General features: G+C 40.4%; 2 protein-coding genes across 5 annotated transcripts in view; both read left to right on the forward strand.

Annotated features, from left to right (window-relative positions):
- The window catches only part of SHROOM2 (shroom family member 2), a 120,095-nt gene extending 117,045 nt beyond the window's left edge, over nt 1-3,050 (forward strand). For all 4 annotated transcript variants that reach the window (XM_066176800.1, XM_066176803.1, XM_066176799.1 and 1 more), the window contains one exon: nt 243-3,050. In XM_066176800.1, coding sequence (XP_066032897.1) covers nt 243-509 — 267 coding nt within the window. In that variant the 3' untranslated portion in view covers nt 510-3,050. The remainder of the gene's footprint in view (nt 1-242) is intronic.
- A 16,899-nt stretch (nt 3,051-19,949) lies between these two features.
- Nucleotides 19,950-20,972, forward strand: CLDN34 (claudin 34). Its single transcript, XM_066177505.1, has one exon. The coding sequence runs from the start codon at nt 19,950-19,952 to the stop codon at nt 20,592-20,594; it is 645 nt and encodes a 214-aa protein (XP_066033602.1). The 3' UTR covers nt 20,595-20,972.
- The last annotated feature ends 937 nt before the right edge of the window (nt 20,973-21,909 follow it).

The raw sequence follows: 21,909 nt of genomic DNA on the forward strand, positions 1-21,909 counted from the left end.
CTTTGAAGTAATGCTTTTGAGGCCAGTAGAAAGTAATGCTGCATCTTTCATTGATTTACTACGTTTATCAGTTTGTTGATGCATTTTATTAGTCTGAATTTATAAGGAGCATTCTTTTTCCACCTTTCTAAATGTTCAGGAAGGTCTCTGTAGATAAAACAGACTTGAGATTTGAACAGTGAAGCTGTTGTCCCAACCTAGTGAACTCAGTGAATTTTTAACTGTTTTTCTTTTCTCCTAAGCGGACATTGGTAGATAAGCAAAAGCTGCTGACCCAGCAACATGAGGATGCAAAGGAACTGAAGGAAAACCTGGATCGTCGAGAGCGCATTGTCTTCGACATTTTGGCGAACTACTTGAGTGAGGAGAACTTAGCAGACTATGAGCACTTTGTGAAAATGAAGTCGGCCCTCATCATTGAGCAGAGAGAGCTTGAGGACAAGATCAAGCTGGGGGAGGAGCAGCTGAAGTGTCTGACTGACAGCCTCCAACCCGAGCGGCTCAAATAAGGGCACATCCAACCAACCAACGATGGGAAAAATGGGAAAGAAGGATAGGGGAGTTTCAAAGTAAATGAGTATCTTAGCTTGCTTGAGTGTCTGGTAGAGAAACAAGTGCACAAGAGAAAAATAGCTCTCACAACAGCAATAATGCTCTTTTTTTTTTTTTAATGATGTATTTAATTTTTTAGAATACATTTTTATTGCTGGACTCTACAGCTGTTCCTTATTGCTAAACTTCCAGAAAGTTCCACAAAAGAAGAGACACTCTTAGCCTTTCTGCTCGGTATGTTCAAAGTCTGTGGCAGTTGTGCATGCAAACAACGGTTTTAAGAATAGGTTGTATACTTCCTTTATGTCCAGATGCTGCACAGTCTGCTGGGAAACCCTACAGCAATTCATGAATGCACACACATTTAGAAGCTCTAAATTTAGTGGGTTTTTATGTTTTTTTAAAGACACATTAAATAGGGGAAGCATGCATCTTATAGCTAATATATTCAGATTGCTGAAATGCAGTGTCACTCTGATCCTGTGGCATCAGACACTTTTTTGTAATATTGTATATAGGATGGCACTTTCCCCTTGCAGAAAACAACTTTAAAATCAGCCTAGTTAAATGCTTCTTAAGCAGCTTGCAAATCACCTAATGCCTACCTTGCTGGAGATTTTTTTTAAATTATTTTGCAAGACATGTTTGTACACCCTCCTAATGCAATGCAAGTGATTTTCTTTACCAAGTTGTACTTGATTTAAGAAACGGGCTGGAAGTACCGTGCTGATTTTATTCAAAACATTTTTCATCTAAATTATTTAGAAGGCTCATTTGCTTTTTTTGTGCTTTTTTTTAATGCATGTTTTTATTCTTCTTGTCCCAAACCCACTACGCTTCATGGAAATAAATGTAGGTTAAGGACACTGCTTGTGTTTTTCTTCTGGTTGCTAAATGTTGTGATGGTTTTGTATAGACAATTAAGTTATACTGAAGTTGACCTACATAATGCTGTTTGTTCCTCATTCTCAGACTACCAAACGCAATAGAAACAATTCTGCCATGTAAATACTGTGCATTACTTGGAGCAACTCTGCGTTGTAACTGTGAACGTAAGTGGGGCTGTTTGCATTGAACAGTCATAAAGGAGAGGATGTTAGTTCACTGTATCAGATCACTGCTTGTATTCTCCTCATACTGCTGTTGACTTAGATAATTTCCAGTAGCTCTAAAAAAAAAGGTGCTAACTCATTTTTGCAGCACAGTAATGGTTATGCTGACTTGCTTAGATGCCTACAGTGAAATACTGTAGTGTCTTAAGTGTCAAGTTCTATGTTAAGATAAAGTTTTGCAGGCAAAAAAAGTCTTGGAAGACTTTGTGTATATGCCATTTTCATTGTAGTAAGGAAAAGATTTATCTCTCCTCAGACAAATAGGTTCCCCAACCAAAAGCCATTTTCAAGGCTGATGTGAATGCCAGTCTGCAGCTAAGCAGGTTGAAAGTACAGTCAGTTTTGTTGAAAAGAGAGCAAAGAATTCTTCCCACTACTCCTGCAGTATGGCAGCATTCACAAGAGTTTTTCTGTCCTTACCCGAATCCTTGCTTTTGTGGGGAGAGAACTGGAAAGGCACTGATCAGTGAATTTCTTGTGAGGAACTGGGGAGCAAAAATCCTCTGGAACCAGTTCCTTTACAGGCAGGTGCAAACATCAAAAGGACTGTTGTCCCCACACACACCCTTATCGTGCACTACTTTGTATACCTGGACCAAATTTTAATTGAAATGATGTTGATGTGCATCAGTTGAGGTCAAATGGAGCTACCATTTTACAAGACCTACAGCTGACCTTAGTTTCTTCCTCCTAGTTCAGAAATGTAGTCTTCTGACATCTCACAGTTATTTGCTGCTATGTTCCTAGGACAACTGGTCTCTGTCCTTAAACCTATCCCTTAACCATAACAAACTCAAAACTAAACATAAATTATGCTTGTCTTTTAGCTTGGAGAAAAGTGTGCATTGTTTTATCTGTGGGATTTTAAAAATTTTACATATTGTGGTTACTCTGAAATGTGTATGTGAAATGTGAATAATACTATAATTACAATGTGTTTGTATACAGTACTTTGATTTAGATCTCTGATAAAAGGTAGCAATATCGTGAAAGCTATAGCTATTATCCTTTTCACAAAACAGTTGGTAGACACTATTATCTCCTTTCCTTTTTCGAAACTGTTGAAAATCATTCACCCTGGAAACATGAAGATGGTGGCCTCCCAATGTTATATGTAAATCTGTAAATAGCTGTGCTGTTGCTTTTTGAAAAAATCTGGTGCTAATGTTTTGCCTTTGGCATCCTGGGGATGGCTGTTTCTTCGTCCTTTGTTGTTCTCAATTCTAGATCTCTGTATAGTGAAAGATTTCCACAATGCTTCTCCAACTGTTTGGATCCTGCAGCCCAGAGTGAAAATGTACAGTTTTCCTGCCTGACACTTAACACGTACCTACTGACAAATGGTATTGCTTGACTTTGAGAAAATAAACTGTATATTTCAATGTAGAGTTAGTTTTTGTGTGCAGTGTTCATGTCTAAAGCTACTGCTTTGCTTTGCTTTGCTTTGCTGCTTTGCAGTGTTGGCCATCTCATGGTGCCCGTCAATAGTGCTTGTCAAGGCCAGGCCGGTTATCTTGTGGTCTGAAGTAGTTTGTTGTCTTTGCACAGCTTATTTAACGTTTTAAGTAATTAATCATTCTCAAGTTCCCAGTGTTAGTACCAGAACTCTGTTTGTGTCTATGTAGTATTTTAGGAGTGTGAATATGAGATGGCAGAAAGGTAAAATGTGTTATGAGGTCAATAAAGTAAATGGGTCTCTCATTATATACAGAGTACTCGCCAGGGGAGCAGTTTAGATTTTCCTGCTTGGGCAATTCCACTGCTTCAGCCTCATCCCACGTTTAGAATGGATACTTCATACAGAAATATCTAAAGTCAGTGATGCACAAGATTTTTTGCAAGAACAGAACATTTGTGAACTCTCCCAACTGTAACAGACTTTCACAGAAACTTCAGTTTAATGGGGGTTCTAGATGAACTGCAGAATCTTCTGCCTTACTGGGAAACGCTGGCAGGTGTTTCAGTATGCACAAATTTATAGTAGAGGTGACCACGGATCACAGAACCATTGCCTGATCCTGGAGATTAATTATCTGTGATTTTCTGTGAAGGTCTTTATAAAATCTGAGAAAAAGGAGTCAGGGAAAGAAAAAAACTTGGGTATTTGTAGGATTTTTCTAAATTTCTTTCTACCCTTCTTATCCCTCTTTCTTTGTACATGGACCCACCTGTTTGTGCCTGTTTTCATGAGCATTAGGTATCGTCCAGGATGGCAGCTCCAGAGGAATAACAATCTAGTTTTTGTGTACTATTTGATTTCTTTTTTAAAATTGTCTTTCTTGGAACTGAAATTCAGTTTTTTAAATTTTCTCCCATGGAGTACTTTGAGATTTCAAAGGAGTCACCATTTCATGACATTCTTTCCTAATCAAGTTCTAGTGATTAATTTTGATGCACTTAATTGTCTCCATTTTTACAGCTGAAGTAACCTGTTGGCAGTTGAGTAGCTCTAGCAAGGCCTTATGATATGCAGTAGAAAGCAACTCCTGTTTTAGTGGTGTCTTGTCTTCTCAGTTGTGCAGGTTTTTTAGAGGTTAAATTGGTTTTTTTCTATATACTTGAGGAGATCATGCCCACAGGATGTTATGAAAATTAACAATTACATCTTTAAACTGGATTATATATTGTCAGTTGTCAGCAGTGGTAAATTGGTTATCACAATTACCACAGTTCTAGTCTGCAACTTAACTAATTATAATGATCCATAAAACTAATTATAATGATCCATAAACTGTAAGATGGGTAATCCATGTGAATTAGCAATTCACCTGTGAAATCTTGGGCTTCATTCTTTCTACCTCCTTTTTTGATAATGTTTCTATGGATAAAGTTGTTCCATTTTTCCCAAACCAAGACACGTTTGAAGTAGGTTAACTTATTACATTCCAGAGGAAAATCTGAATTGAAATAAACTGGGTGCAGTTCAGTAGCAGGAGGTAATTCTCACTCAGGCTGCAGTAGCACCCCTACAAGCATAGCAAGTATTGCTTTAGGACAGGCTACAATAAACACCTTTTTCCTGGTTGTAACCCTGTGGGCTGTTGTGTCTTAGGCTGAGTTTTATTTTAGTCACAGCAGTTGAGCCTTTCCTGAGCATAAGGCTGGTAAAATGCAAATTTTTTTCTCACACGTTAAAAATCCTCACAATGGCCTCAATTTTTGGATGCTTTGGTGTCTGTCTTGGAGGCAGGTTTTGCAGGGGGAGATGGCCTTGTGGCTAGGATGTGCCTTCCACTATTGCCAAATACATCAGTGTTGGTGGAGCCTGTGTTCTCCCTTCCATGCAACAGACTGCTTCCTGGTAAAGTTAACAAGAAATAATATCCTCAAACTGTAATTATGTGTTGCCTGCTGCTGATGATCACCTGGGGCTGCTGCTGCCAGGAGTGGGATACCAAGAATATCTGCGGTGATTTCTGGCACCTCTTCTGGGGTGAAGCAGAAGGAGGAATTCTGTGTATCCCCCCTCTATGTGTCATTTGCTAACCTACAACAGTGCCACTAGAGAACAACCAGATTCCTAATGCATTTCATCTTTCTTTGGAATATTTTAATTTGCTGCTTGTGATTGTCTTAACATAGGAGAGATTTTAATTAAAGCAAGTGGATTTGTGACTGTGAAGCTGAAGATGTAGTGGAAGATACAGAAAAACAATCATACTTTCAGTAACATAAAATCTCCAGCAAAATGGCATCTAAAAAGCCTGGATGGTGCATGTCCCAGGTGAGAACTGTCAAGAATTTTAGGTCCATGTTCCTATATTTTAATGGAATTAGTGAAAGAAAGCATTTTCTTAAGTGCATACCAAGCTGCAACTGTTAACTATTCATTCCAAGCAGCTTCTGTAAGATGAACCAGTCCTGGCTCTGACGAAGCTGTGGTCTGACATTACCAAGAGTTGTTGATTTGATGCTGTTCCTTATGGAGAACGTGTTCTAGAGATGGGGTGATGGATATCTGCTTATAAGAGTTTTACCAAAACATTGTTTTAGTGGAACTGTGAAGTCCAAAAGCCTGAGAGGAATTAACAAAATCTTCATTATGAGAATCATCTAGTTTCAACATCTGTTTCACTTCCCAGCTGTCTGCTCTTCATATTGTTTGTTACTGATAAATTACACTTGTGTGTTTTCTAAAAGCCTCAAAGAAACATAAGTACAATGAGCAGCCACAGGCTAAATAATAAGCAATGGAATGAAGATAAGATTGTTTATCTCAATATCTAGATATGAAAGGCATGAGTCCTGTGAATACTATTTATTGCCACTCCCAGGAGTTGCAGCTTCAGCAGCTTTCTCACACAGGTATGGTTCCTCCAGAGATAAAATGGGAAAACAAGCTGCGATGATTGAAAGTGGCCAGTACTGACTGGAAAGGGGTGGAGCAGTCATTCTCTTATTGATGGGGTGATACATATCACAAGGAAGTGAAAACCAAGAAAACCTGGAAGGATCAGTGCCCTGAAGGAAGAAAACTAAAACTAGTGGTAAAGTGCTTTGGGACCGTGAATTTCCCGTGTTTTTTATCCATATGTGACACTGCAGAAGTGTCTGGTCTCCATGTGCTATGGCAGGCTTTTTAGTTAGCACAATGTAAAAAATACCTTAAAGAGTCTCTGAAAATTAAAGGTATGGGGAATAACTTGCAATTTCAGAATCTCAGATCAAACTGTGTAAGACCATCATGTTCTGTGCATTCAGTGACACCCCTTTCTTGGCTCAGGAGACATTGGAACAGCTCTCTGGCACTAAGGAGCCTTGAGGAAGTTGCCCTTTGAGGAAGAAGTTACTGTTTCTCTGTGGTCATCCTAAATTCACTAAACAGCCCAGCTAGCTGGACATGCTGAGATGCTGAAGTCACACAAGCTGGGAGATGAGGCTGTTTGCAGCACAACACACATTTACAGAATGAGTGACCTGGCTTGTTCTCTGTGCTTTTGCTTATCTAATTGCCAGCTCTTCAGAGCTCGATTTAATACCAGGCTTCTGGTAGGGCAGAGCAATACCCAATTCCTGTTTAAGTTGGATCATTATGTTCTGCCAGGAAAGCATAATTTAGAGAGTAAGAAGCTGAAGATCTAAATATTTAGCCTTTCCATCAATAGGGAGTAGAGGATCTTGGGTTTCTGTTCCCAGGCCGTTCTTACATAGTTCATGGTAGGCCATCGGTGAATTTGAAAGCAGAAATACTCCATGGATAAGTGTGACCAGAATGTGCCCCATTAAAGAATTTTTTAAAACCCAGCACTTCCTATTTTTAGACTATAGGGAAGGAGAAACTTAGGTGAGTAAACTTCATTGTCACGCTGGTTTTGCCAAGGTGGAGTTACTTAGACCAGCATTTCTTGCAATGGGAGTTCCACCAAACCAATAAGAGATGATTACAACAGAAGCCCAGTGATAATGGTCACCGTTTGCAACATGTATGGCAAACAATGAAGAGGAAAGTTGCGCAGAGAAAAATTGGTAGTCTGGGCGTGTTCAAACAAATTATCGTTTCATATGGTGAAATGCAAAGCAATTAATCAAGGAGAAAATGATGGCAACCACATGGACAGGGCAATGACATAGACCAGACTCTAAACCTGTGTGGGGATCGCAGTGATTGATAAGTTCACATGAGCTCTATGCTCTAGGAAAAAGGCTGAAACACAGGAACGCAGAAAAAGTAGTAACTTGTGATGCAATATTGCTGAAAACCTTAAAAACTTTCTAAAAGATTGTGTCTAATCCTACAGTCCATATCTAATGCAAAGGACAGGAAAATGAGAGAAGAGGCTCTCATAAATTACTAAGAGAGTAGAGAGAGTATGTCTTAACAACTTATAAGAGCACTCACTGATAAAAACTGCGATTTAAAAGTTGTGTGTGCGCTATTGAGCATCACATACAGCATGAGACTCATTTGAGCAGAGAAAGCCCTGTCAGGACCCAGCGAGTGCTAGACAGGTGCATGAAAATAAAATCAAGTGCAAATGTTCAAGGGTGTCAGGAGTGCAGTACTGTTGTCACAAATGACGGGGAAAGTGCAATGTGAAGGTTGGCCATAAAGTCTCTGGAAGTCAGGAAACTCGGAATGAAAATTTTATGGTCCCTATAAATCCACCTTTTGTGTTTGCTGTTCTTACATTAACACAGTCACGTACTGAGGTGTGACTACTTCAGTAAATATTTAGATTGCCTGCAGTTTTATAACAGGGGTCCTTAAAGAGCAGCAGTAATCGTAACGTGTTTTGGAGCTGACAGGTCAGGAAAACAGGTGGGACTTTGCAAGCCCTTGGCTTGCACAAATGGGCCTTGAGCACTCCAGGCAGCATGGCCTAGACAATTGGTTTTTTTCTTCTATTACAGACCCTCTCCACCCATGCACCTATAGGAACTGCCTTCTCCTTTTACTGGTTCAATTATTAATTACTAAGTTGCCTTTGGTTTTCTCTCCTTTGTTGGGGGTTTCCTACCAGTGCTCCTGTGCTGGCCAATTTAGCTATCCACAAAAGCATTCCCTTCTTCATCAGAACCTACCAGGTGGTTGTCCCAACATTTTGAAACTGTCCCAAGCTCCAGCATGTGCTGGAGCATTGATGACCTTTCATCTCTGTCTCGTAAATTGTCAGCTGGCTATGGAGGGCTTTGAGGGAAAGCAAAGGCAGTGTGGCACTTCTTTCCCCCACTGCCCCAACAAATGACAAACCAGCACAAGGATAAAAAGTAGGGTTGTCCTGCCTTTGCATTGGAGATGCTGGAATAAAATGCTTTTGAAAATCTGCTTCCCTTCACATATTTAAGGAATTTGCCCTGTCTGGGGCTTTTTACAGAACTACATCCTTCTGCTCTCCACCGGCATCCAGCTTGTGGCTGTTTGGGTTTTCATAGGAAATCTGTTTTGCTTTCTGCAGTATCCTATTTTACTTCTGTTCTGGATCACAAGAATATTTGTATCTACTTCCGACTGCATTAATCTAAATAGGGTACTGGTCAGATGAAAGATCACAGTCGTTGTTTAGCTATTATAGTAGCCAGGAATTGGGGCAAAGGTACAGAAACCCTTTTAGGGTGTCAGTAAAGATCCTAGAGATCTCCTACCTCAGATCATGCCATCATCAGCTAATGAGCAACCAGTTATTCATATGGTTCCCCTAAACTAGTACTTTAATTGTGCCCCATCATTTGTGCAGGGAGTTGCTTTCTAAAGCTGTTAAACCCCTATGCTCTGTTACCAGCTGAAGGTTTCTATTGATCTCTTACTTTCATTCCCTTTAATGAAAATTCATTGGTATTTGATTTCCTTGTCACTTCTAACAGCTGATAAGAGCAAGCTGCTATAGCAGCTCCAGTGAAGTGACAAAAGCCTGGTGTTGTAACACTGCAGCTCTCTTAGAAACACTGCCAAGGCAGAGTGAAACCCCAGTGTGACGTGCTGATAACATTCTCCCATCAGGTGGTCTTTTCAACTGGCTCTAAAATGTCAAGTCTGAGGGAAATGTCTTTGTTAAGCTTTGAATGACCTACTTTTGGGTATCTGGGAATAACCAGGAGCCTACCCAAACCACAAGAGTGCGTCTAATTTTAGCAGCCCTTCATTTCATGCATGCCAGCTTTTGTGTTCTGCATCTCCGGGAAAAAAAAAAATCAACTTCTTGCTAAGCCAAAGACAAATTTTATTGGTTTTAAATCAGCCCCTTGTTGAGACACAATCACAGTGAAATCATTCCTCTTAAATTTTTTGAGCCTGTAATAGTCAGCTCAATTTTGTTTCAAAAACTAATAGTGAGCCCATTCCAATGGATCTACAGTTGCTGGTCTCCGAAGGAAAGGTTCAAACAGCCCATGCTGGGGATAGACGGGGCAGCTGTGTTTGTGCGTTCCCTCTTCCCCCTGGTTTTTAACTGACCGACAGTAAAAGGCTCAGATTCTTTTTATGAAGTTTCTGTGAATTGTCTAGCTCAGTTATAAGGGAATCTAGGGAAAGTTAAGGACAAAAATAAAGGGATGTTAGTGTGTCAGCAGGGACTCTGAGGACACTGCTAGTGGTGTAAATGCTGGACAAAAGGTCTCTGACATATTTTGGATAGAAGAAGTACTAAAAAGTACATGACCATTGTTAGGAATATTAGGCCTGTGCAAGACTGAAAGGAAGCAAGTTCAGACATGAGTGAGGCGCAGTCTCCCTAGCTTGTAACACCTAAATTGGACTTTGAACACTCTTTCTCTTGCTGGGAGGGATATAATCCCTCTCATACAATGTCGGAGTCCACTGTAATTTTAGGCTAAAACGTGTTTAAATCCCACCCACACTGGGCAAGTGGAACGAACACTGAGGATAGTAGGGACTGAGCATTGTGGATGTTTATTTGGAACTTCACAAAACAGAAGAGGAATCAAGGCTACACAAAATATAATGACATAATCACAACAAACCTATTAGCAAGTTCTCTGGAGCCAGAAAACTTCCCAGCCAGTGGGGTTAACCATAGAAACAAGCAGCACCTGCTGGCAGCTATAAACAAGGTCGGTGTAGTTTGGGATTGAGCTGAGTATCTGATAATGTGCAGTGCTTCCCTCTGGAGTCCCTTGAGCCTGGCAGTGGGTGGCCTCTTCAGAGGCGGCTGTTGACAACGCATTTGTGATCCGCGTCTGAAGAGGCCCGGGCAAAACAGGCGCAAGGTCAGCTGCTGCTGGGCTGTGAAGCACTTGATGATGAGAGATGTGTTGAGTTTGCCAGAGGCGTTTGTCTCATCTCTGAAATTCCCAAGTTTTAAAGGACAATTTGGTTTGGCCATAAAGGTAAACAGTTAGGCAAGTTGTTTGTAGAAATACTTTTCTAAGACTCAAGCAGTGGTTTCAGAGGCCCACGTTTAGGTTCAGTGTTGGATTTGGAGAGTTTCTGGTCTGATGATCTGCTGAGGACGAGCAGGGAGTGACCAAAAGTGAGGATGCAACAACTCTAACACTGATCACCGGGTGGCAAGCTGCTGCAGGGAGGCTGCTGTGCTTCCTGGAAGAAGCAGCCTTTGTCTCAGGAACAAAAAGTGAGAAAGTACTTGTACCTGAGCCTCCAAGCTGTTCAGGGGCTCTTCCAGCTGCCTACGTGGTACCACTCACTGGGCAGTGAACCTTGCACAGCATCTTGCTTTCAGGCTGGTTTTTCAATGTGTAGCAAATAAAAGGAAAAATAACTTGAAACAAATATTTCCTGTTCTGTGGTATTTAACAATGAAATTGTAAACCACAGAAGGGACCGGGCTTGATCTAAAGGTCTTTGAAGTCAGCAGAACTATTTCCACAGATTTCAATGTGCTTTGGGTCCAGGCCATGGTGGAAGAAAGCAAATGTTTTCTGCCTCAAAAAGTATTAACCATTGGCATTCAAGGAACACTAAAGTCTTAGGTTTAAAATGTGTTCCTTTAAATAAAGTAGTTAGAAACTTGGTTAATTTCTATCTGCTTCCTAATAACTTGTCGCTATTACACTAGAAAAGAATATGTTTATAGAAGTCATAATCATACACTGAGAAGAAAAGAGACTTAATACTGTCATTTGCTTCCTATCTTCTTCCATTCCATTTTGTGTGTGTTGTATTTCTCACTAATGCAATGATGCTTATGCTGCTGGTTGTTATCACAGATGGAGCACTGTAGATTTCCAGTTGAATTAAACTTCACTGTAGTGATGGTGGCTGATGGATATTTTGAACACATTATTTTTCAGTACAGTTTAATCTCTTAAACATCATGGTGAGTTTGGTTTTGTTGTCGTGTGGGGTTTTGTTGTCGTGTTGGGTTTTGTTTGCTTTTTTTTTTTCCTTTTGACTGAGAAGAAATAGGTCAGAGACAGAGAATTTGGTGAGAAAAGAATTGTTCTTCGAGGAGTGGTGTAGGGGATGCCCTTCCTATCACAGGGTGAGACAAATGGGGGTGTGCAGCAGCTTCATGTGTAAAATCAGCAGTGGTTTTCCCTGCAAATGTTGTCCCACACAGTTATTAAATGCAAGAAAAGGAATCTATCTGCCAGCTGCCTACTGCCCAAGGATGCTGTCCTTGTGAATCAGCAGCCCTGTCAGGATGTCAGAAGGCCATCCTGGAGTCTGGCAGACAACAGCAGCCCACTGGGGGGTGTGTGTGTGTGTTGGGCTTCTTGTCACGCAACAGCAGAGCCTGAGCAGCTGAGTTTGCCTGTGCACCAAACCAGCCCCATCCAGCTGTGAGCAGCCAGAGAGGAGACCCCAGGCTGGAGAGCTGCAGGACAGGCCAAGACTCTGTTGGCATGGCCAGGCTGCATTACCCGCACAAAGAACCACTGAACACGCATTGGCTGGAAGATACAGCAGGAGAGGATTAAAGGTGATGCAGAAAACAGGAGGGTATGAATTAATGATGGCAATGACCAGCCATTGTGCATGTTACAATGAGAAGAATTTTTCAATGAGGCCTCCCCATTTCAGGGGATTTCTATGAAATAAACTTACTTGTCTTTTGATACCAAGCTTTGAAATGTCACAGAAGCACAGAATATTCTGAGTTAGAAGGGATCCACAAGGATCAACGAGTCCAACTCTTAAGGGAATGGCCCGTAGAGAGATCGAACACAGAATGTTGGTGTTGTTAGCACTGTTCCGTAACCAGCTGAGCCAGTGCATCATTTGGAGTTTATCAGGGCTTAGGAGTTAAGAACATTCTTCTAATTTGTAAGAGCCATTGTTTACATTCATGGGAAAACCATGAAGCAAGGCAAACACAATTTTAAAAAATGTGTGTGTTTTTTTAAGAATCTGAGATAGCAAGCATAGTACTATTTGTACGAAAGTGTGGGTGCTGCCAACCATCAGATTCCATCAAGAGTGCAGTTCAGCTTGAATTTACTCCACAGAAAAACTTCTCTTTATCCCCTATATTTCTTCCCACTGCAGAGCTGCACTAATTTAAGTTGCATAAATACAGGAAGAAAAATCTAACAAAGAAAGGATTATGAAATCACTTTGTTCTCTTTGAGATGAGAATTCTGTCTCCTTTGGGCTGTCAGACTGGGGCATTGTGGTGATCTCAAGCTGAAAAATCATGCAATCAAAAAGGTAGATTTTCTGAAAGGGTATCGTACAAAAAGCTGTAATTTCCATGTGAGTTATCTATATGCTTCAGTAAGTGTTTTAAAGCAATTAGAATAAATGGCATATGACAAAGCTTTCATATTTTTTTAATATGTTAATGATTAACTGACTTCCTACATCTTTGTTGACTTAGTGGGAGAGTGACAAGGAACTGTGAGGTACCTATTTGGTAGTGTAACAAGTTGGACAATTTGCAGGGGCATTTTTTCCACCTCCCTTTGGGAACTTGCTTCATCCAGCTGACACTGCTTCAAAGCCTTAGGCAGCTCTCAGACTCAGAGAAGTAAGTCCCCCCTTTTTTTCCTAATATTACTTATTTTATGAAGTGCTGATAGAGAACAGATGGGGAGAGATTTAAGTATTTATTTGCTTTCTATAAAGAATGCTTTCCCAACTAGGAATTGAAGAATTAAGTTTTCAAGCATTAAATCATAGAGATGTTGCTAAGAAGAGACCTTTGTAATTACTATACTGTTAGGTTTTTTAAAAATTCCCTTTCTGCTGCAAGACTTACATTAAACGAAGGGTTTAGTTAGTAAACCATGTTCAGTATAGTCCAATAAAGCTGCATCTAGGCTATAATAATTTCAAAAGCAGGATTCCAATGTTAATTTAGAAATGCATGTGATGCCTGGCATCAACTAAAGCAAAAATACTTGCTTAAAACATGAAAGGGGAAATAAGTGAATTTCTGCTTACGTGGGCTGGGAAAAATAATTTTATGCTTATTTTATATAAGAAGAGTTCATCATGAACTTTCTCTTTAAGCTGCAGTAGAATTCCTAGTTTTTTGGCAAGCAAGCGGGTTCACACAGGGAGACTCAGGCATCGCTCTTCTGTTGGAACATGTTTCAGTGAATTTTATTTTAGCTGTGCTATCATTTACTAGGAAGGAAGTATAGTCTCCTATCCTTTTGGAAGGCTCTCCTTGCACCCGCTTCCCCCATCTGTGAAGGAAACCTCGCCTGCTGTGTGCAGGTTGCTGTGTGCAGGTTTTGTGCTCTCCCTCTGCCCCTTTAGCAGGTGCTTCCTTACATGCCCTTGGCTCAGGGAATGCTCCCACCTCCCAGCTGGGTGCCTGTGCAGCATTTCCAGGCTGACATTCAAGTTGCTTCAGGAGTTCTTAATTTCTCCTGCAGCTCCAGGAAGCGTTGGTTCCTGTTATTTTGGCTGGGAGGTGTCTCCTCTCGGGTGACATCTTCCCATGCCCCAAGTGTGTGTTCAGTGCCTTCATCTTCCCAGTCGCGTGTGAGATCTCTGGGACCTAGATGTGGTTGACTTATTTACATTACTGAACCCTCAGAGCTCTTTTCTCTGTGCCAGATGCCCAGAGTAGGCAAACTTTTGGGCTCCTTCTGGTTTCTGAAGCTTTCTGGAAGTATCCCATCTCAACACAGCCAGGTAATCTGCCTTAGTTTTTCAGGGGCTGTCATTCCTGGAATGTCTCTGAACTGTTCCACTTTGGCTCTAAATGGAGCTGCCTTCAAGACAGAGGCAAAGCAATCTGTAGCAACTCTGATAATATGGGGTCGTCTGGGCCCTGGGTTAATCCCACTGCCATCTCACTGCCTACCAGCCTGCAATGGTTCCTTATGTTACAAGAGCTCAAGATGGGCTCAGCCACAGAAAAGTAAATTAGGCTGTAAAAAAACAGTGAGAATATATAGAAATTATTGGTTTCATTTTATCCTATTATCAAAGCAAATCAAAACATTTTCCTGAAATAAGCAAAGGACTTTAACACAGCTAAGTTTCAATGTATTCTTACTTGATGGAAGAGAAAAGAAGATTGCTTTCATTTGCTTGTTTTGAAACACAGTGAATAAATGGAAGCAGTAGAGTTTATAACATTAGACATTGACGTCTGGAGGGACAGGGGACATTAGACAGGTTAAATCTGGACATACCCTACAATGACTTTTAAGACTCTAGACCCCACTAGTTTGTCTTTTCTAACTGAAAATAACTATGTTAGTGACAGCTAAAATCTAAACATGAGATTTCAGAGTTCAAGACTTCATGAGTGTCAGGGAAATGTATTCAAGGAATGGGTCATAAATCCAGCTAATTTTATTTCTAAGAAAATAGGAGAAAAAGAACTTTCACACTGACTGTTTGAAATGTCTGTTGAAGTAGGTAGGAATAGACTGATTTATCAGCCAATGGTGGAAACTCTTGTGGCCTGGACCACAGCAAGTAGATGGCCTTAGACATAAAGCTGTCCTCCCAGAGCTGTGCTGAAACAGTGATGGCAAAAGGATAAAAAAACATTTCTGAAGCTCTCTTCTAGACACACCCAAACTTAAGGATCCTAAGGCATTAACACAGTCTTTGAATATCACGTCAAGGAACATGCAATTTGTGTAAGACTTCCACAAATTTCCATGGCAAGACCCAGCTCCAGCTCACATTTCCCTGAGTTTCAGTGTTTGAGATCTTATGTTCCAGGTGTTGATGACTGACCTATCCAGCTCTCCCTGGTGCCTCAGGTCCCAGAGAGGTAGGAGATACTGCAGAGGGGATGCTGCTGCTGAGGAATGTGTTACCCAGCTCACACCAACCAAAGGACCTCTCCTAAATGGCAAACTCCCTTCAATGCCTCCGAAAGCTGCAGCCCTCTTGCTCTCAACCCAACATATGAAATGATGAATTTAAAGACAAGTCTTGCAGGTGATTGTGTGATTGGGGACTTCCTTATGCCACCCTACAATCTGGATCTGTCCCTGGCACAGGCCTTCATCCCCCCAGTAAGGAGCCTGAGACTCAGTAACCTGAAAGGCCCAATTATATTTAAATGCATGAATTAGGAGAGTTTGATAACTCTTTTTCTCTCTTGCATTTGCCTGCAGGGTTTTTTAAGTCTCTGTTTCAGGAACTTAAGGCAGGGTGAGTTTTAGAAAGCAGATCTGAAACCCAACAGATGCATATAGACTACTGAATGTAATTAAAACAGCTTTCTGGAAGACACAGTATTAATTGCAGAAGTGAACATATCTGTGAAGGAAAGCCCTTCCGAATGACGGAAATGAAAGATACATTTGGAGGGGATATGGCTGCCAGGCGAGAAATCTGTCGAAGCAGCTCTCTGTTTTTAGCTACTGTTTTTAGACTTTCCAAAGCCCATCCCCAGAAGCTACTGGGGTGCTTGATGGATTGAACTGAGTGGCTTTTAAATGAAATGTGGATGAAATAATGGGATACTGAAAGACAGCACTGTGGCCACCTCTCAAAACCGCTTCTCACTTCTTTCGGTGAACAGGGTTTTCAGTCATGCTCTTCATCCACTGACACAGACACCACACAGACCTGGCTTGTTCCTGCTGGCCAGATTGCCTTTGTAGGCTGACCCCATCCCATGAAGTAGCTGGTCTGCAAAGTTGGAATGCTGAAGTCTGCAGCTCTGAGTGAGCTCCTGAATCAAGAACTGCACCTCAGTGACACCACCTAATTACCTCTGAAGATCTCCTGTAGCTGATTGAATATGAGTTTATTTGCCTTAGGACATTTCACCTAGTGGTTGTGTTACATCATTCTATTATTCAGACCATATAGGTACCCTTACTACACTAACTAAATTAATTCAAAATATTTATGTAATTGCTAAAGCATGAAACTGGCCAGTGGTATCTGTGTTGGCACACTGCTATATGATCTGGGCTTTGAACTGTATTTTATCCAATATAGCTCAAACATGCAGGGACTGAGCTTTCACATTTTTCTCCTAGAAAGCTGAAAAGGACGTTTGCACAGGGACCAGAAGTTTCAATTTATTTAATTTAAAAAAAAATTAAAAGGGTTTTTTTCATTGATTGGTTGGGTTTTTTGTTTTTTTTTTTTTCTGTGGATGACAAGTTGGTGACAGATCAACTTCTTCCTTTCCAAAAGGGATGCCTTTGTCCTTGAAATCTATAGGAATGGCACTGCTGCTGTTTGAGCCAAGTTCAGCACCTGCATCTCCCACCTCCTGTGGACAGAGGCTTCTTCAGGGTCACCCCCAAGGTCCAACTGAGGCAAAAGCTGACAAAACCCTGACCCAGGCGCTGCTGTAAACCCCAGCCTGCTATGACCTACCTTCCCTCCTTTCTTCCCTCTTGAGGTTCTCACAGCAAGGGAACCGCTGGAAGGGCCGAAATCCTGGAGGACGACGCCCTCTGCAGCTCGGTCCCAGTTTATTTGGCATCTGCAAGAGAAATGTCTTGTTTGGGTGGGGGGTTTTTTTGGTGGTTTTGTGTTTGTTTGTTTTTTTTTTTTTTGGAAATACTTACCACTGTAGTTCTGGAAAATCAATGTGTCTTTCTACACTTGGTAGGAAAGGAGTTTCCCTGATCCTCTTTCCCCAAAAACTTCCTTTAAAAGCAATGCTTCTGGCAAGTGTTACATACCTGTTGTCTTCTCATTATGTCAGCACAACCTATAATGAGCTTATTAATATTCATAGTGATAGAGACTGGAATCAAGAACTAGAACTCTATTTTTATAATTCTGACATGTTTTCATGTGTCAAGAAAAAATCCTGTAACTATTTTACCTTGATATTTTGTTCCTTATTTTCATGCTGAATCTCAGTACCAGGAGGTTTTTAACTATAGGTTTCTGTTTGATTTTCCAAAATAGACAAGTGTGAGAACTATAGTTTTATTTCACCATCAATTTCAAAATTATTTCTTTTGAACTTTGTTTTTTACTCTACGTCAGTGATACCAGGCTAGATCAAATGTGCTCCAGTGGGCAGGGTGTGGAAAAATGAGCCAAAATGAATCACATCCTACATAAGCAATTTTTTGTATGTCTAGACACCTGATAACTCATCAAAAGCCCATCTTTGCTACCTGGTATTCCCCAGTGTTCTCAGAACTTTTGTATAAGCCTTAAATTCTTTCATCCTGTGTGGTTGCTTGTTCTGTGGGTTTTTTTGAGAATATTGAAGGGGAAAAGATCTTTCACTAATTTTTAATTTTATAATTCAATTCTGGACACAATTCTGTGTATCTCAGCAGGTTTGATAGTGGGCTTAAAATCACATTTAGTATCATTTAATTCTGTGAACAGACAGTTGGGTACACTCAGTCAATGAAGTTACAGGCTGATACAGCTCTGAAAAGCTGTTGATGATAAGGATTCACCTGCTGACAGGTCTTTCATGACCTTGATATCAGCAAGTTGTTCAAACAAATGTTTATGATGTACACAAGAAGTGTTACAGACACATGATCTCTACTCCAAATGGTATCTTCACATGGTTCAGGTTTGGCTTCTGTGTGCTCCACTGATCCCAAGGGAAGGCAAATGGAGTCAGCACAGGACTCCTCTGCTCGCACTCTTTCCTGTCCAGCACCTTCCCATTACTGGATGGGAACAGAAACAATGCTATTTTGAGGTGGAACTGGGACAGAAAGAGGGGCTACTGTGCTCCATGCCTGGTAAAAACATTTAATTAGAAAGGGGGGTTTGTAATCACTTTGTAAATAACACAGCAAACTGAAAAAGTGTTTAGAAACTGGTTTCAGTTCAAGTAGATAAAAATAAAAGAGGCTCTTCCAGAGCAATTTTGTCCATGCTAGAGAGGATGAAATGTACACTTGCAATAATGGAAATTAATATATCCCACAGCAAATCAGTCCTATTGGAGATACACAGATGAACTGGGAGGCCAAAATGATAAAATTGCAGATGTTGCTGTGTTTGTCTGGCATCAAAAACCACTCTGTCCCATCCTCTCACAGCTGGCATCACCTTCAGGACTAAAGTAAGTATGTAGTGGGCACTGGTATGAGAAGATGGACCCTGCCTGCTTAAGGCCATATTGTTATGAAGATATTTCTTTTTTAAGATTTCCACAGGTGGATTTTTGCAACTAGATTGTATTGCAAACTGAATCTGGTTACCTTAAGATCAGTAAATTGAAAAATTGTTGCTTTAGTCTTTATGTTTAATGTTTAATACACAAAACATGGTGGCAGACATATCTTATTAGAGTCAATTTGGTACAGTATTTCTCCAGTCTTGAATGAAATAGGAGCAGTAGAAAAAGTATTTTAGAAAACTTATGAAATATACAGATCCCTAAAACCTATCAGATTTACAAAAATTTGAGGCCACATCTTCACCGATCATAGATCATTCCTATAAGTACTCAAAAAATTATACAAAAGACATAGGCAATTAAAGTGTTGGTTTGTTTCTCTCTCCTTTTTTCTCTCCTTTTTTTTATTTTTTTTTAAATACAATAAAACCCTAATTTGCACTCAGAATGTACAGTCAGCAAACAAATCTTAAATCTAAATGACTAAAATATTTTCCAGGACAGTTGTAGGACGATTCAAACTGGGGAATTTATAAACAAGAGGAATTTGCAAAGGTAAAACACAAAAAAAAAAACCTTGGGTGAAGTTCGAGGGTGAGAAAGCAATGATAGCATATGCAGGCTCCAGCCCCCACACAGTGCTACATTTCTGATAATTCAAATGATTCTGCTAATGCATTCATGGCTAATTAACCTGAAAATGGCCAAAGTTCAGTGGATGTTGTTAAGACTTTGTGGCCTGGATTTGCTCATGCCTCTGAACTGTGGCATTTTCTGTCTGACACTGGTCCCAGCAGCACTCAGTAAAGACAGCACAGAAGCTGAAGTCTGTACAGATTGGGCTCCTGCATCAAAACCACAGCTGCCGGGAGAAAGGAGCACAGATTCTGTTTTGTAGGATCTCTTGCAACAGTCAGGAACCAGAGGATTTTCTCAGATTTTGTTCCTGCTAGCCAGCAACTCTAGGGCTCCTGAGTTTGTGTAATGTGTATAAGAATCTTTGAACATAATGGTTAATTAACAAAGAAGACAATAACTTGGGAAAAAACCCATTAGTTTTCCTTTTGTGAATGTAAAAAGGAGATCTTTAGGGGAGCTAATCAGAGACTCTTTCTTCTCTGTGTGACACCATGGCATATACAGAATTAAAACCTGTATGCTATTTGTCCATGGATATTAAATTTCAACAGTTCATTAAAGTTGGGGAAAGATGACTGCCATCTTCCCTCTACACACACACATTCTCTTTTTCACTGACAGGTTCACCTATTCACCCAAATAATAACTGCTTCTGCAATTTTATTTTTTGTTTCTTTGCAGTGCCTCTCTCTCTTTGCATGGCAACTGTGTCTGTGACAGAGCAGGAGAGCTCCAAAGGATGAGCTCCCTGGTCAGCACCTCACACCTCCAGCTTGCTGCCTTTGTTCTGGGCACAGTAGGCTGGATCCTGTGCACTGTTTCAATGGGAATTGTGGAATGGAGAGTGTGGCATGTGGACAACACTACTGTCATCTCCTCTGGCATTGCCTGGGTGGGGATTTGGAAAGTCTGCTTCATCAGTTACCTTCACGTCTCACCTGGTTATAGAGAACAGTTTTGCCATAAATTCAGTGGCTATGACTCCTTCATCCCCCATGAAATTTATGCTGCTCAGGGTCTCCTGTTGATCGCTATGTTCACAGGCTTGCTGGGACTGGCTGCTACAATATTTGCTCTGAGAAATGTGTATATGGGAATCACTCACAAAACTCTCATTGCCCCATTCTTCCTGGTGGGTGGCATCTTCTACATATTTGCTGGTCTGTGTGTCCTGATTCCCGTGAGCTGGAATTTCTATTCTGTAACTCACAACCAGAGCATAGCTTTTCCTCCTTCTTACTACATGCCCTCCAGTCCAGCGGCACAGGAAGCTGGTGCTGCCATTCCTGTTGGGATTGTGGCTGTCATCCTCCTGCTGCTAAGTGGGACATTTTCTCTCTCATACAAATTTCCTGTGACTGCAAATGCTCTCACAAAATCCTGACAGGACAAATCCCCTCATGCTGTTTCAAGAACAAGAGCATAGTCAAGAGATAAGGACAGCAGCATCAGTGGTTGTAAAGTTAAGGAACTGCAGAATTTTATTCCTTAGTAGCCACACTATTTTCTTATATGAACCAGTTGAGTCACCATCTTAGTACTCACCTATTACCAGAGGTTTGTCCTTGAGATAACTGCTGTTGAGCAGCAAAGGTAATTAAATTTTGCCAGTTTTCCTCTTTTGTAAATAAAAACATTATTGATTAATTTATTTTTTTTTGGTGTAAAGTATTTACCATGCTCAAAGAGCTGACTTTGAATGAACTGTCCTGTAAGAGAAATGTGAAGTAACATGTATTAAATGTGAATTTCTTTCCTTGTCGGCACTGAGTTCTTTTGTTGTTTATTTAGTTACATCTGTAGCAAAGTATGTTTCGTGACAAGTCAAGACTTTTAAAACCAATAATATGATTGTCATCATGGTTGTGTCAAATGACTCTTCCCTGAATTGTCTTGCAAATGTCTTGCCAGTTTCTCCTCTTCCTCGAGGGCACATAAAGAGCCATTTCTTTATTGCTTCTGTTTTTATTTCAGCTATTTGCATTTTATGTTGCAACATGTTTGCCTGTGGGGAAGGTGTGCTCTTTAGTTCCTAACTGAGGCAGAGCCAAAAAGTCTGCAAGTGTTTGCTTCTTCATCTGACACTTCACTGAATCCAGATGTATTGCAAAAGACGGAAATAACTTGTACAAGTTATTACAAAACCAATGTCAAAATCAGTGCTCTCAGTAACCAGGAATACTCAGTGCAACTTTCAGGGTATGATTCATCTGATGTAGGAATCTATATCCAAACCGGTCACTTCAGGTTCTGTTTATGATCAATGTAGAGACAAAGACTGCCTCTTTCCAAGATGCCTAGAATGGCTGGGAGATTAGGTGCTCCCTAAAAACCTTTTTCTCTTAACCCACTGTAATGCCTATAGTAACCACTGTTGCTAACTGTGGCACGTATAACCAAACTTCATGTAAGAAAAAAAGAACTGTCCCAAATACTGCAATAAAGACAATTTAAAAAAAAAAAAAAGTTTAGAGATTGGGAGGAATAAGCCAACAGTGTTGACAAACAGATGATCTCTTGAAAGAGGTCCTCAAAATGTTATTACATTTTTAAAGAAATGATACAGAAATCTTAGTTTCACTCTTAATTGTTCTCAATTTTTTAAATTCTCATGGATTCAGAGAAAGAAGAATTTTTTTTTAATGTAATAATTTTTTAGACATTGCAATATGACGCAAAATGCCAACAAACCAGGACAT

The sequence above is a fragment of the Chamaea fasciata genome, unplaced genomic scaffold (assembly GCF_029207755.1).
Source record: "Chamaea fasciata isolate MVZ Bird 193981 ecotype frontalis unplaced genomic scaffold, bChaFas1.0.hap1 SCAF_2, whole genome shotgun sequence".
Classification (NCBI taxonomy): Eukaryota; Metazoa; Chordata; class Aves; order Passeriformes; family Sylviidae; genus Chamaea; species Chamaea fasciata.

Excerpts from the sequence above, each read along its gene's own strand:
- CLDN34 (XM_066177505.1), top strand. The coding sequence starts at position 19,950 with ATGAGCTCCCTGGTCAGCACCTCACACCTCCAGCTTGCTGCCTTTGTT.